Source organism: Syngnathus leptorhynchus, chromosome 8 (genome assembly GCF_054491065.1).
Source record: "Syngnathus leptorhynchus isolate UIUO chromosome 8, UIUO_Slep, whole genome shotgun sequence".
NCBI lineage: Eukaryota > Metazoa > Chordata > Actinopteri > Syngnathiformes > Syngnathidae > Syngnathus > Syngnathus leptorhynchus.
In genome coordinates this window covers 2,523,246-2,538,217 of record NC_141202.1, presented here as the reverse complement: position 1 = coordinate 2,538,217, position 14,972 = coordinate 2,523,246, and the positions used below count along the sequence as shown (strand labels likewise).

Sequence of the window (14,972 nt, the reverse complement as noted above, 5' to 3'; positions counted from 1 at the left end):
ACAATATTGTCCTTTGCACTTTTTTTTTTGAAAGGATTAGACCTCCCACAAGCCCAAACAACAATGGCCGCGTGGAAGGTCGGTCTCTACTTAGCTTTGCGGCTAACCAAAGCAGTTGTATCGCGAGTGGTGTCTAAGGAAATGGACAACGGTGCTTCTTTGTGAAATTTACTTTGAATTAATCAAAAGGAAAACATGAAAGTTTGAAACCTTTTTAATTTTTTTTGCAAAAAAAAAAAACGACTTGATTTTTATAGTTAAGGGTTGAGGGTCAGAGGTCAAAGGCTAGTATATGCAATTCCTGCAGAAATTGCATAGTTGTCTGTTATTTCGGACAATAAACAAAACATGTGAGTCAGTCATGAGCAGAGTAGTGTTTTATTGGCTTCATTTTAACCCATCAATTTGTAAGGATGCATCAATTGATGGCAACACATTTTAATGACGACTGAGTGATTCTCTCTAATGGACACAGAAGGCACTTTATATCGATCCTCGAAACGTTCACGGCGCCTTCCTTCTTCTCGACAAAAATCATCAAGAGTCACCTTTGACCTTTCAGATGCAGAGCGTCATGTACGAGCTCATGTCGGAGCTCAACGACCGCAGCGAGGACCTGGAGCGCCAGATGTTGTCCCTGGAGCAACGGGTGGAGCAGCTGACGGCCGGCTTCAACGCCCTGCCGGCGCATCTCTCGGCCACCCTCGGCGCCCAGCACGCCGCCCTGGTGCACCTCCTCCGGGAGAGAGACTCCAGGGATGGGAGGGACGCGGGAGCCGTGGTGCCCCTTTCCCCCGCAGCTTCACTGACCTCCACCGCGGTTACGGCCACACCGGTATCAACTCCAGAAGTTCCTCCTCCTTCTGTCCCCCCACCGGCCGCTTTGGAGCCCCCTTTGCCCGGACCAGAAGGGAGCTCGGAAGTGAGTCCGACCGGCAACACCTCCACCTGCTGAGAGAATTCAGGTGAGGACAAACGCAAGGAAGCCAACGAGAGTGGGCGCGCTGACAAATGAGCCTCTCAAATTGATGAAGCTGGCCCAACGGGGAGAAATAATGGGAACGGGCGGGAGCGCCGGGGTGAGTGATGACACTTTTTTTTTTTTTTGGTGGGGGGGGGGGGGGCAAGCGAAATTTAGCAAGTAGACTCTAAAGGGTGCGGGGGCAGAGGAAGGGCGTCAAGAGGGTGAGAAATGGCGCTAGGAAGTATAAAAGGAGGAGGAGAAATAACGAGGATTAATTATGTGAACTCTGAAGGGTTGGGGGGGAAAAAAGAAAAAGCCTTTATCTCTCTTTCTCTCTCTTGCACTCTCTCTCTCTTTCTCTCTTGTTCTCTCTCTTTCCGTGCCCTTTCATCAGGAATTAATGACCATGACTTTTTATCCTTATGATGTATTTTGTATCAGAATGCTAATTGTGTGATAACGACCATCCCTTTAACAGAAGGTTAGATCAATACGACTGGAATTTATTGAAAAAAAATAAAAAGTGGCGCACACACACACACACACACACACACATCACCCCTGCACTAGACACCACATTGACTTTCACAATGCCCTTAAAATAACACTCAAGCCTCTACTGCCAGTAGTCAATGCACTGTCAATCTGCACAAAGCACTGCCAAGCAATGTAAAAAAAATAATAATAATAATTCTCCATCGTTTGAGAGCCCCATCGCTAAGAACGCACTGAACCACACAAAACACTCATCAAGCACATTTCTGCACTGAATTTAATGAAAGCGCCATCCGGAGTTTTGTTGTCATAAACTAATCAAATATGGATGACAGAAGTAGGATTATAACTTTTTTTTTCTTTCTTTCGAATCCCGCAAATGACAGCTATCATTTCACGGTTAAACGGCTTTGTACTCTATGATTCCTAAAGTCCTTCTTAAGCTTGTGGCAAAATGTGATCGATTTCTAAAAATATTCTTATGTGAGCGGTCACAACTGGTTCAAAATTGGGTGACGTCACTACCGCGGCAATGCAACTCTTCTTCACCAACTCACTGTTTTCATGAATGTATGCTTGAGCTTGCTTGGTCACATACGCACGCACGCACGTCAACAACCAAAGTGCTCTCTCCTAAATGGACTCCAATAAAAGACAGGGACCGCTACTGCCACCGTGGACAAAACATAACAAGAGACACCGTGGACAATATTTTTCCGAGGGAATAACTGTGAAAATCCAAGCACGGACTTGTTAAGAGTGCTGAACACGTGTTTGGTGGGTTGGGGGGGGGGGGCGCTCCTTACGTCACGTCCGCTTTCAAAACAACTACCCAAGGCGGACTCTGATGATGAACACAAATCGACCTTATAAAGGATACATGGCCATGAAAAATGATTTAATAACACGCAGAAAGGGAGATGAAGGTAAAACTGGAGGAATTATAACAGGGAAAAAAAAAAAAAAAAAACTACTTATGGCCTGACAGAGACAATGTGGAAAAATAGTGACACGCTGTGGCCGGACTACTGATTTACATCAAGTGGAAATATTCTTGTACAGTATGCTGTTCATGAACGGACTAGCTTTGTATCGCTTGGTCTTTTCTACCATTCTGATTCAACTGAGTCCTAGCTAATATTATTACTCTAGTATTCTTCTCATTCGTCATGACAACTATATCTTCTGTACATTCACAATGCGTTGGAAGGAAACGGTCTGGGTTTGAAATTCTTTTGTAATTTTATTTTATCAGAGAGAATTAATAAAGTATATATCTATAACATGACAAATGAGCCAAATTAACTTGTGGCAGTATTGTTTTGCAAACACATTCATGTGATCTTTAAAAAAAAAAAAAGTCTATAATATGTTTCCATGATGGTGTATGTCGAGTCAGCGTTTAAGAAACTATTGTACACGGCGCGTAGTTAATATTTTATCACTTGGCACGCAAGAAAATCCAATATTCCAGCTATAACTTGCAAAGTGTACCTGCGTTGAGTTGGAAGCTAATAAACACCAACCCCGCGGGTTAAACTGACGCATTCACACTAACATTTCAATTCTTGGCATGTGTGATTATTATTTTTTTCTCTCTCTCTCTCTCTCGTCCTTTCGGTTTTGTCTGACGTAGGAAATTGATTTTTGCGTATTTGTAAAGGTGTCCTATAAATCCGCTGTGTATTGTGCAAACAAAACAAGGTTAACGGATGTGGGAATGAAAGGCGGCGGTATGCTGATCAACTTAGGTGCGCTTTCTTTTCTTTTCTTTTTTTCTTTTTTTTTTTCATCGCCAGGCTCTGCTGCTCTGATTAGGTGCTAGAAGAACATGGCGCCGCTGTAACTCTTTGTGACTCGCTCCGCATGGTCCAGAAAACCCTCATGAGGATTTCTGTTTAAGGACAGAAAAAGAAAGAAATATTATGGGAATTTGCAATCAGGGGTTTCACAAAGCCATAAAAAAATTCAAAAAATGACGATAAAGTGCTGATGTGGGAGATAATTCCCGGAGAAATCAGAAAATACCAAAAAGTCAATTATATAGCCTAGCAACTGAGACGGTCCAAGTATATTTTAAGGGGAGGGGCGGTGCCCCTGCTGCCCCCCTCTAGCTTCGCCAGTGCATGGATCTCATCAGGGGCAGGGTGTGCAATGCCCCAACAGTTCCATTCCTTATTTTTCACATTCATCCATATTTTCCAAAGAGGAGAATTGTGAATTTTAAAAAGCACATCAAATTAGAGTCTTGTACTGTTGCTTCTTGGCATCATGTGCCCTACCTACTGTCATGTCCGTGGCCATTTTTTTCTGCTCGACAGTGATTAATTGAGAACACACGGGAGGAACAGCCACGGAGGCGGATTTACAAGGCGCCGTGAAAGAGAAGGCGCTTAGATAAGACACCTTGCATGACATTTGCAGATGGAGTGCCAGTGTTTGATAAGAAAATGATATATCGCGGCAGCTGGAATGAAACACGGCAAAGACAGTCGCACAGCATCTCACTTTCTGAGAAATAATCACGTGTAAAATGAACACAGATTAGGACTTGTGTGTTCAGAAATCCTTCTTTTTCTTTGGCAGGAATTTTTCTAGGAAGCTCCATAAGAGTGCTCATGTTAAATTCTACAAGGAAGTGTGATTTACACATTTTAGGCAAAGGCAAGGGTTGGGCCAGGTTGATGTGCCACGAAAGGACCCAAATCTGGGTCAGATAATACATTTTTGGGCATTAAAAAAACAACAACTCCGGGATTGTTTTTCTTGCATTTCTATCCGTTATATGGAACATATAATAAATGTTTATGAGCATTATTTTTGGGGTTTATATTTTTTTTTTACAGCTCCCCCAATGCCCCCCCCGAAGGAAAATAAACCTATCTCCGAGAGTGACTAGTTGCACTAACCAAGAAGTAGCAAATACATACATTAGTTAGCATATAGTAGCATATATTAGTCTCCAAATACTGGCACAAAGCATCCCCTTGAGAGTACAAGTAGCTTTAAATGAGCACCCTTCTTGAGCGGAGGCCCTTTAGCTCACCGAAGCAGGGACATACTTTTGTTACCATCAGTGCAGACGATTACAACATCATCTCCATGGCAACGCCAGCCTCCCACACCGCCCCCCCCACCCCCTCTCAGTTTTGTGCAACGGGGACATACCGGTGCTAGCGAGAGCAGAGGTTTTTTTAATTGACCTATTTTTCAGACAGTTAAATCGTCATGTAGGCAAAAGATGATTGGGTGATTTTTTTTTTTTTTAATGATCCCGCAGGGGAGTTGTGCGCCACTTCCTCCCATGACAGCACTCCTACTGCTGCCACTTCCACTGACACTACCTGGGAGGCCTCAACAAACCACACACTCATTTCTAAGCACCTTCTCACTGTGCACATCTGAAGCTCTTTGCTGCCGTATTATGCATGAGGAAAGACTCGTGTGGAGGTGTATGCATGCATGCTGGAAGCCCCTGGCCCTGTGGAGGCAGTCAAGGAGTAGACAGACACCCAAGAGTATTTCCACTTGGTGGGCTTTTCCACTTCAAGGCTATTCAGACGCTACTATTTTTTTTCCACCACAATCATTCAAAAGCTCTAATTGTAAGAATAATATTCCTCTGTATTGCGTAACTTCTCCCCGGTAACATGCTGAGTGCCTTTGTTTAATTCTCCTGTTCTATCAGGAGATGGATCTATCAACATGTTTCTGTTCAGCCAGAAAGGTTGGAGGGGGGGGGGGGGACTCTCCCAAAAACATCAGAAAAAATATTAGACCTGTGTGATCACACAATTACTCAGAACATGGGGCATGGTTATAAATAATACATAACTTTTTTTTTTTTTGTCCTTATCGTCTCTCTGCCATGGTGGCTGGCTGCGGAGTTTGCCCATCGTTTACATCCTCCTCCTGGCCGGCCATTTTATTTTGCCCCAACACCTGTCAAGTGATGATGAACGACTGTCTACCTTCATCCTTTACGCTCGTGTAAGGTCCTCGCTGACCGGTCGTCCTACCGCAACTGCATGCAAGATGCTGGCAGATAAGTGAAGCTACTCTGCCTGGAGAAAGAGAAAGGAATCAAATTTGAAAGGAGAGATGACTTGACATGACCTGTGTTGTTGTTTGACGTTGATTGATGGAAGGTATGGGAAATGGTGTAAACCAGGGACGTGCGGTCCGTCGAGGCAAGGGAGGCTTCTTTTATGCACGTTTTCTCCAAGCTAACGGCTAACTTCATTCAATGAAGGAATGCAATTTCACATTAGACTGCTTGTTTGAAATTTACTTTTATTATTATTATTATTTTAATAAACATTTATGTCAAAACTTGTTTGGTGTTTTATTCCTTGTTTTTATATTTGCCAATTAAAGCATAAAAATCTGACATTTGGTTAGCTGTTTTTTTTATGACAATATGTGTTTTACGTTGTTATGAGCTGGTGTCCCCCAAGATAACAAATGTCGATTTTTTTTTCAACCTTTTATTCAAACACAAACACATTTGGTATGATAACACCATCAACTACAATCCAACAAATACAAAACCAAAACATCAATGTCGTCATAACGTGTGTCGGCTGGCATAGCGGCAACTCTGTCACTCTTTCGTGAATCTTCGCGAATGAACCTGAAAATGGCGGTGTACCTAATGGAGTGTCCAAATGACGTCACATATCAACCAGCCAATCAGAAAGTGGGGGTGAGGGCAGGTGTGGCACTTTTCACTTTCACTTAAACTTTTTCCCTAATAAAGTGATTAGGTACACCTGTGTCCTTGTGACGTCACAGATCAACCAGCCAATCATAAAGTGGGGGTGAGGGCGGGTGTGGCACTTTAACTTAAACTTTTTCCCTAATGAAGTGATTAGGTACACCTGTGTCCGTGTGACGTCACAGATCAACCAGCCAATCAGAAAGTGGGGGGTTGTTTGGGTGTGGCACTTTTCACTTTCATTTAAACTTTGACCATGATTTTTCCCTAATGAAGTGGCCTGTGATTAGGTACACCTGAAAATGGCGGTGTACCTAATGGAGTGTCCGAGTGACGTCACAGATCAACCAGCCAATCAGAAAGTGGGGGGTTGTTTGGGTGTGGCACTTTTCACTTTCATTTAAACTTTGACCATGATTTTTCCCTAATGAAGTGGCCTGTGATTAGGTACACCTGAAAATGGCGGTGTACCTAATAGAGTGTCCGAGTGACGTCACGGATTAACCAGCCAATCAGAAAGTGGGGGTGAGGGCGGGTGTGTCACTTTTCACTTTCAGTTAAACTTTTTCCCTAATTACCTGTAATTAGATACACCTGTGTCGGAGTGACGTCACAGATCAACCAGCCAATCAGAAAGTGGGGGGTTGTTTGGGTGTGGCACTTTTCACTTTCATTTAAACTTTGACCATGATTTTTCCCTAATGAAGTGGCCTGTGATTAGGTACACCTGAAAATGGCGGTGTACCTAATAGAGTGTCCGAGTGACGTCACGGATTAACCAGCCAATCAGAAAGTGGGGGTGAGGGCGGGTGTGTCACTTTTCACTTTCAGTTAAACTTTTTCCCTAATTACCTGTAATTAGATACACCTGTGTCGGAGTGACGTCACAGATCAACCAGCCAATCAGAAAGTGGGGGGTTGTTTGGGTGTGGCACTTTTCACTTTCATTTAAACTTTGACCATGATTTTTCCCTAATGAAGTGGCCTGTGATTAGGTACACCTGAAAATGGCGGTGTACCTAATGAAGTGTCCGAATGACGTCACAGATCAACCAGCCAATCAGAAAGTGGGGGTGAGGGCGGGTGTGTCACTTTTCACTTTCAGTTAAACTTTTTCCCTAATTACCTGTAATTAGATACACCTGTGTCGGAGTGACGTCACAGATCAACCAGCCAATCAGAAAGTGGGGGGTTGTTTGGGTGTGGCACTTTTCACTTTCATTTAAACTTTGACCATGATTTTTCCCTAATGAAGTGGCCTGTGATTAGGTACACCTGAAAATGGCGGTGTACCTAATGAAGTGTCCGAATGACGTCACAGATCAACCAGCCAATCAGAAAGTGGGGGGTTGTTTGGGTGTGGCACTTTTCACTTTCATTTAAACTTTGACCATGATTTTTCCCTAATGAAGTGGCCTGTGATTAGGTACACCTGAAAATGGCGGTGTACCTAATGGAGTGTCCGAGTGACGTCACAGATCAACCAGCCAATCAGAAAGTGGGGGGTTGTTTGGGTGTGGCACTTTTCACTTTCATTTAAATTTTGACCATGATTTTTCCCTAATGAAGTGGCCTGTGATTAGGTACACCTGAAAATGGCGGTGTACCTAATAGAGTGTCCGAGTGACGTCACGGATTAACCAGCCAATCAGAAAGTGGGGGTGAGGGCGGGTGTGGCACTTTTCACTTTCACTTAAACTTTTTCCCTAATTACCTGTAATTAGATACACCTGTGTCGGAGTGACGTCACAGATCAACCAGCCAATCAGAAAGTGGGGGGTTGTTTGGGTGTGGCACTTTTCACTTTCATTTAAACTTTGACCATGATTTTTCCCTAATGAAGTGGCCTGTGATTAGGTACACCTGAAAATGGCGGTGTACCTAATGGAGTGTCCGAATGACGTCACAGATCAACCAGCCAATCAGAAAGTGGGGGTGAGGGGGGTGTTCACTTTCCGTGAAACTTTGAACATGATTTTTGATTATTTGATTTTATAAAAAAAAAAGGATCAGATTCGTTTAACTAACGGTTCGTTTGAACGAATCTTTTGAGTAAACTGATTCTAAAGATTCACTTCACTTAAAAGAAGTGGAATACACATTTACATACGATACAAATTTTAGGTTGACATCAGTGCCTCCCCAGTCATGAACCTCACATCCCGTCAAAGCCAGATATGCTGTTTTTCCTATAACGAGCATGTCGCTAACCAACCACTTACAGTCCACACTGGAAGGCCGGAGGCAAGATTTGTACCCATGACTCATGAATGTTTGTATTATACTGCAGCCCAGTTGGCCAAACAGCATTGAAGATTAATATATATATATATATAAATATATATATATGAATATATATATATATATAAATAAATATATATATATGTCACATTTCAATCAGTGCCAATTTAAACGTGCAGTGCAGGTAAGAAAACTGGAGCACCATTATATTCAACATCAGCCAGCTCTTTATTATTATTTGGTCACTGAACAGGACAGCAATAAATTAACGTAACATTAACAACTGAATCAGTGAATAATTTGGCATACAACTTCAGTCACATGTTTAAAATGGCAAAACATTGTAGCCAATGGATGTTTTCTTTTTAATACACATTGCAGCAAATGTCATTTTAGCAGAGTAAAGGTTTCTCAAAACCTTACACATATATCGCAAGTATCTAATAGTGTGTTGTAAGCAAGCCCAAATCAAAACCAAGACAGACCTTTCTCTGAATCAACCAGGAAAAAAAAGGAACCGTCATATCAGCCAACAAAAGCCAGACTGCAAACATCTACTTGAAATCAAATATTTACTTCTTCTAAGTGTTGCATTTATCAATAATCGATCAAAGAACATGATCGGAGCAAGGAATTGTAATCTCCAGGTGGGGCCACCGTGTGTCTCCCTTTCCGGAAAAAGCTTGGAATTGTTATTGAGCGGCTGATATCGGGAGCTCTCGCTCTCTCCCTCAACCCTTCAATCTGGCTTCATGTTAATTGTTCTGCTAATTTGAACTCTCAATTTAGCGAGGGTACACAAAGCACTTAGGCGATGACAACGATTAAACATACTGGGCTTAATTTAAAGAACGTGATTAAGTGGCGTCTGGGGGGGATGTGGCAGAAACAGGCCATACATCCCCGGGGGAATCGGTGTCATCTGATCTTGTTTTCCCGCGTCGGCCTCCTCGGGACCACAGCAGCGGCACTTCATTCAAAACTTTGCGTCGTTCTCAACAGTCGTATTGATCCGAGTTAGTGTTGTTTCCTCCTGAACGAACAACCTGTGAAGATGAAGACACAGACATTTGGTTATTAAAAAAAACATTTTGCTGGAAGTTTTGATGTCGCATTGAATGTTGATGCCCACTTCAAATCCCGCAAAATGTGCACATTTATCTCCGGGCGCTAGCTGTCACAGAATGAATCGATAAGAGACACTAATTTCATCTGCCCCATCAGAGTGACAGCTAGACAAATGTGTGTCAGGTGCCTCCATACGGTCTACGAATACAGCGCATCGGGAAAGCAGCGGTTGCCATGGAAGCAAAACACAGAACAAAAGTAGTCAGGATGCTCCGGTACAAACAAACCGGGTTTCCCGTGCACCCACATTCCGGTGCAGGCGATCCCTTTCAAAAAGCGGCGTTGTTTGTGCTTGCGGCTAAATGTGTTTGAAATACATCAGAGATGATGAATTCCCATCACAGCTGCAAGAATCAATGTCTGCCTTAGTTGACACCCAGTTCACGATGGATGCGATGAGAGGGCAACACAAAGGCAATGAATGATTGAAGACTTTTCAAAAGGATTGGCTACGGATCAGTTTGACTGCCTGAACACCAAATGAAACATTGAAAGCGCCAGGCTGGGGTGAAGATTTGATTCTTAAAGACTTTGAAATGACTAATGGCATCCCCAACCTTGGGATTCTAGTGTGCAAAAACTTTTAAAATGATAAATTGTCATAAAAAAAATAAAATGTTGAAAGGTACACACGTAGAAATAAATAAATGAAGACACCGATCTTGAACACGCTAAATTTGCATTTGAGCATTTTTTTAAACTGTTGTAAACTCTTGATCTAGGACTCCCCCTACAGGGCACAAACGTAATTTATTTCTATCTAGATGGTTTTAAAATTTTAAGTATGCTTTCATGTGAAGACGACGCCTCACCTTCTGTAAGACGAGCTTTACCTCCCGTAGGCTGGCAGAGGACCGTGGAGCAACCGACACACAACACCACAGTCTGAGCGTGACTGAACACGGTTGTGATCTTGTAGCAACCTGAAAACATAGTCAAGTAAACCTCAGTTGCATTTAAGATTCGACAACTAACAATGTGTTCACATAATACATATTTGAAATGAACAGAAACTTCTTCGACAAACCTGGACATTTGACATCCATAAAATAGGAATTTGGGCTCTGGACGAGTCGTTTCTTCTTGTGTCTTCTCTTCTCCTCTTCAGCAGAGGGAAGCAACAAATCCTTTGCGAGCTGCAGATTGCAAGTACAAAGAATATGATGAGACGTCACAATAACTATGATAATGAGAAAAGCTTAAAAACTTCATTTTTTTATAAACACATGAATAATGTTCTAAACGTGTATCATTTATTTTTGCTACTAGAACGAAGTTTGACTAATCTTTCAATCTTGTCATTTTGTCGCTCAAAGAAGCTAACGTCGCTAATCGACAACGTGCGTTGCTTTGTCAGCCACGTGTCTCGCCATATTGCGTTCTTTCTCGGCTCCTTATTTCCGCATTACATGACGATGCGATGTCACCAAAGTAAAACAAATACATACACTCGTGCCGAAATTATTGTTGCCGTTTATACACTTTAAAACGACGAACGACTGTTCGAGTAAGCGTAACAGTACTTACGGGCATGTCTGGACTTGTTTGGACTAACCGGAAGAGGACGCGGTGACAGGAAGTTGCCAGCACGTCACGTGATCTTGAAACAAACCAAAAAAAATGGAAAATTTCTTTTTTTTCCTTGCTGTACTACGATTTTATGTACAATGTGTACCTTTTATTTATACCTTTTATTTGTAACTTTTTTTATATTTACTATTCATTTACTTCCCCTGTGAGAAAATCGAATGACGTAGTGCGTATGAGTCCACGGCGAATTTGCGCTATCAGTTTAAATAGCAACTACTGTGAAAAATACAAATAATTATATCTGTGCTGTACGACCCCAAAATAAACATGATTTTTTTGAGTAATCTACTAATTTCTGAAAATATATTTTTGCAAACTCACTAAACCCTACCTAAATTCGAAAGCAATCAAATGGCGCCATCTAGTGTAGTTTCCCAGTAATGCCTGTCTGGGAGATACTCCCACGAAGCTCTCCCACTACGTAAGCTCTGGGCCGACTGCAACTTTTTCTGTTGTTGTTGGGGGGGAGGCAGAAAAAAAAACACGTAGACACTTTGGTATGTTTGGAAACGAACTCAAAAGATCCCTTTTGTTGAAAGTGAGACGACATTCATGCGGTGATGTATGCGGATGTGAACAACTGGTCAACAACGCTGGTCAACCCAAACGGGACAGAAGAGGGGCACTGAGGGGGTTCCGAGTTTACCGGTGTCAAGTTTGAGAAAGAAGAGAGGAAAGTTTTGCTGACGAAGGCTTTTTTATCAACTTTGAACGATTTTGCATTTGAAGGAGCGTCTTTGAACTATGGCGAAAAAGTATGATTTTCTCTTCAAGTTGCTGCTTATCGGGGACAGTGGAGTCGGCAAAACATGTCTGATCATTCGCTTTGCTGAGGACAATTTCAACTCCACCTACATCTCAACCATCGGTATGTTTGTGAGAAAAAAAATCTTTTTTTTCCCACTTTATTGTCATGTCTAGATTTTCTCATCTGATCTTTGTCGCACTTTTTTTTTGTTCCTCTCGCGATTCAATATGACGCACGTCATTCTTCCACCCACACCCATTCCTATCTTTCTAACCATCTTTCGCTCCAATTTTTTCCCCACCCATCGGACTGACCTATATGCGACACTATGTGTTGTGCGCATGAGTGGGTGGACGCAAGTCTGAGGTATTTTAACTGATTGTTTACCTCCCTCCTTCTCAGGCATCGACTTTAAAGTTAAAACTATTGAAGTGGACGGGAAGAAAGTCAAACTGCAAGTATGGTAAGAGATGATGCTGCGTTTTGAACTGTGCGTCACTTGACACTCGATGTGAATACTTGATGACGTTTTAAGCACTTGTAAGATGAATTGGAAAAGATCAACTTGAAATTTGGTGACACTCTCATCTTAAACGGCAAGACTCATTTGCTCAGTGGTTCCACTTAGCTTAATAATGTCATTATTTCCAATCCCGCCTTGAGCCCTCTTTGCTGTCACTTCAAGTCAGATTCATTGCTTGCTGTCTGCACACTTTCTTGGCAAGCCGATGACAGCCATTTTGTTCCCTGCCAACGTTTTTAAAAATGCACCCCGTAGATGAAAAGTGCAGCCCTGCCTTCTTGTCCACTCTGTTTTGCAACACGCAGGGACACGGCGGGCCAAGAGAGGTTCAAGACCATCACTACAGCCTATTACAGAGGAGCCATGGTAAGATCAGGCATGTGCCAATGCCATGAGCGATAAAGCAAGCTGACTTCTCTTTCGACCTCTGCCAGGGCATCATCCTAGTGTATGACATCACAGATGAGAAATCCTTCGAAAACATCCAGAACTGGATGAAGAGCATCAAAGAAGTGAGGCTAAAAATTCAAATCAAATAAAATCAATTCAAGTTAAATTAAATACATTTGACCTTGCAAAGTGAATTATATGACTATATTATAACCCGACTTAATCAATCAATTTCCTGACCCCCTTTCTTTCCCAGAATGCATCAGCGGGGGTGAGTCGAATGTTGCTCGGTAATAAGTGCGACATTGAGGCAAAGCGGAAGGTTACCAAGGAGACGGGAGAAAAGGTGAGCCGACCCCGACGAAAAAAAAAAAAGAAATTGAGGTGTTTTTTTTCACGAGCACTTGCTGACAGTGATGATCAGTGGGAGGAATTGTTTGCGGAAGGAGAAATCATTCGGTGGCTCGGCATTCTGTTTACTCGAGATAAGAAACAGGAAGTGATTGCCATCTATATCCTGACCCTGTGTAATTAAGTCGCGCTTGTTGTTTACAGCTGGCTAAGGATCACGGCATCAGGTTCTTTGAAACCAGCGCCAAGTCCAGTATTAACGTTGAGGAGGTGAGCTGCAATTCAACCATGTGGAGATTTTTCGATTCAGGCATGAGTGTTCTTTTTTTAAAAATCTGTCTCTATTTTGATTTTCTAGTCCTTTCTGTCATTGGCAAGAGACATACTTCAGAAATCCAGCAGAAAACCTGTAAGTCAAATATTATAGAAGGCAATTGAAAACTTTTGATTGGGCAGACGCAATATTTAAAAGAAATTTTAAAAGGGTCCTAAATGTCTTCTTCCGCTTTTGTTTTTTTTTTTGTTTGAAAGGCTCCCACGGGCCGAGAGGTGAAGATCACCAGCAGCGCACAGAAAAAAACGTCCAAATGTGTGCTTCTCTAGACACCGCAGCGCAGACAACACAAACGATGCCAGTTGCCCTTCAACTTGAAAAAAAAACAACACACACACAAATCCGTATGAACCAGTCACCTGTCTCACATGTCCAGAATATGTCCAACACATTTCTTGTCTTTTGCACAGTTTCAATTCACATTTTTTTTGGTCACATTTCCTATCACAGTGGATAAGTGAGCATTTGTGAGATGTTGTTTTTTACGATCGAGTGAATGAGGTCAACATTTTAGAATTGACAAAAGTAGCACGCCGACACCTGGAAACTAAATACAGTATGTGAAGAGCAATTTTTTTTTTTTATGAAAAGACTGAGTATGTGGAAGTTTGAAGCAGTCATAAGTGCAATATAGAAGATGTGAGGAGAGATGAAAAATGGATGAAGCAAGTAAATGAGATTTGTCAGATGGTTGGAGCAATTTCCTTTCACAAGTAATGTGATGATAACAGCTGACTTTTTTTTCTTCTCGGTCAAAACAAGTGTCCTGCCTTGCGTGGTAGCCGGATTCACTTTGCTGCTCGCTATATTTGGATTTGGTTTGTGGCCACACTTGTGTTGAATAAAAAGTGAAAAAAGTCATCTTTGTCTGGTGGTTTGAAAATACTTGAGAGAACGGCGACACAAACCATACCGTTAGCCATATAGCATGTCATATTTGACCACCATAAGTCAAAAGTTTCCAGTTACCATGACCTGAATGGCAAAGAGACAAAAAGAAAAAAAGTCAATATGTTATTAAGCACATATTTTTTTGTGATAGTGTGACAATGTTAAAAATGGCTCAGGTTAGCTTAGATTTTATAGCAGACAAAATATAATATTAATAATTAATTAATAATTACAAATAATTTTTAAGTGTGACTAATAAATTTGCCATTTAAAAAAGATCTACAATTGTTAAATACATTTGTGCCGATGACAAACCTTAGTGAGCTTAGTGTGCTAACCCACATGAACTCAAAAAAAAAAAAAAAAAGTGGATCTTGGCAAGATGTCTGTTTATTCTTGCTTGTGAATGAGGCCCATTGAGAGGGAGCCGAGTAGTTCACATTGCGGACTTTCAGGCACCTTATGATCAATTTTCTTTTTCTTTTGTCATGCATCTGCTGCAGCTGGTTGCTAGGCAACCATGGTTGTGCTCCTTCCTTCCTTCTTTCCTAGTTCACCTCCTTCCTTCCTAGCTCGCTCACCCCCTCCCTCCCTTCCTTC

The 14,972-nt window shown here is 42.0% G+C and overlaps 3 protein-coding genes across 7 annotated transcripts in view; 2 read left to right on the top strand and 1 right to left on the bottom strand.

Annotated features, from left to right (window-relative positions):
• The window catches only part of kcnn3 (potassium intermediate/small conductance calcium-activated channel, subfamily N, member 3), a 38,649-nt gene extending 32,775 nt beyond the window's left edge, over nt 1-5,874 (top strand). For all 4 annotated transcript variants that reach the window (XM_085918751.1, XM_085918750.1, XM_085918749.1 and 1 more), the window contains one exon: nt 563-5,874. In XM_085918751.1, coding sequence (XP_085774877.1) covers nt 563-955 — 393 coding nt within the window. In that variant the 3' untranslated portion in view covers nt 956-5,874. The remainder of the gene's footprint in view (nt 1-562) is intronic.
• A 2,747-nt stretch (nt 5,875-8,621) lies between these two features.
• On the bottom strand, nt 8,622-11,130 carry rps27.2 (ribosomal protein S27, isoform 2). Its single transcript, XM_085919101.1, has 4 exons — nt 11,073-11,130; nt 10,573-10,681; nt 10,358-10,468; nt 8,622-9,463 (listed from the first exon to the last, which is right to left on the bottom strand). Exons 1-4 carry the CDS (start codon nt 11,076-11,078, stop codon nt 9,435-9,437), a joined length of 255 nt encoding a protein of 84 aa, XP_085775227.1. The 5' UTR covers nt 11,079-11,130; the 3' UTR covers nt 8,622-9,434.
• Nucleotides 11,131-11,525: 395 nt separating this feature from the next.
• On the top strand, nt 11,526-14,343 carry rab13 (RAB13, member RAS oncogene family). 2 transcript variants are annotated; one of them, XM_085919100.1, is made up of 9 exons: nt 11,526-11,556; nt 11,675-12,003; nt 12,286-12,346; nt 12,712-12,772; nt 12,841-12,918; nt 13,053-13,142; nt 13,352-13,417; nt 13,506-13,556; nt 13,679-14,343. In XM_085919100.1, the coding sequence occupies exons 2-9, from the start codon at nt 11,880-11,882 to the stop codon at nt 13,748-13,750; spliced, it is 603 nt and encodes a 200-aa protein (XP_085775226.1). In that variant the 5' UTR covers nt 11,526-11,556; nt 11,675-11,879; the 3' UTR covers nt 13,751-14,343. The 2 variants fall into 2 exon arrangements, with proteins under 2 accessions (XP_085775226.1, XP_085775225.1); XM_085919099.1 differs by lacking the exon at nt 11,526-11,556 and having other exon boundaries at nt 11,563-12,003.
• Nucleotides 14,344-14,972: the final 629 nt, after the last annotated feature.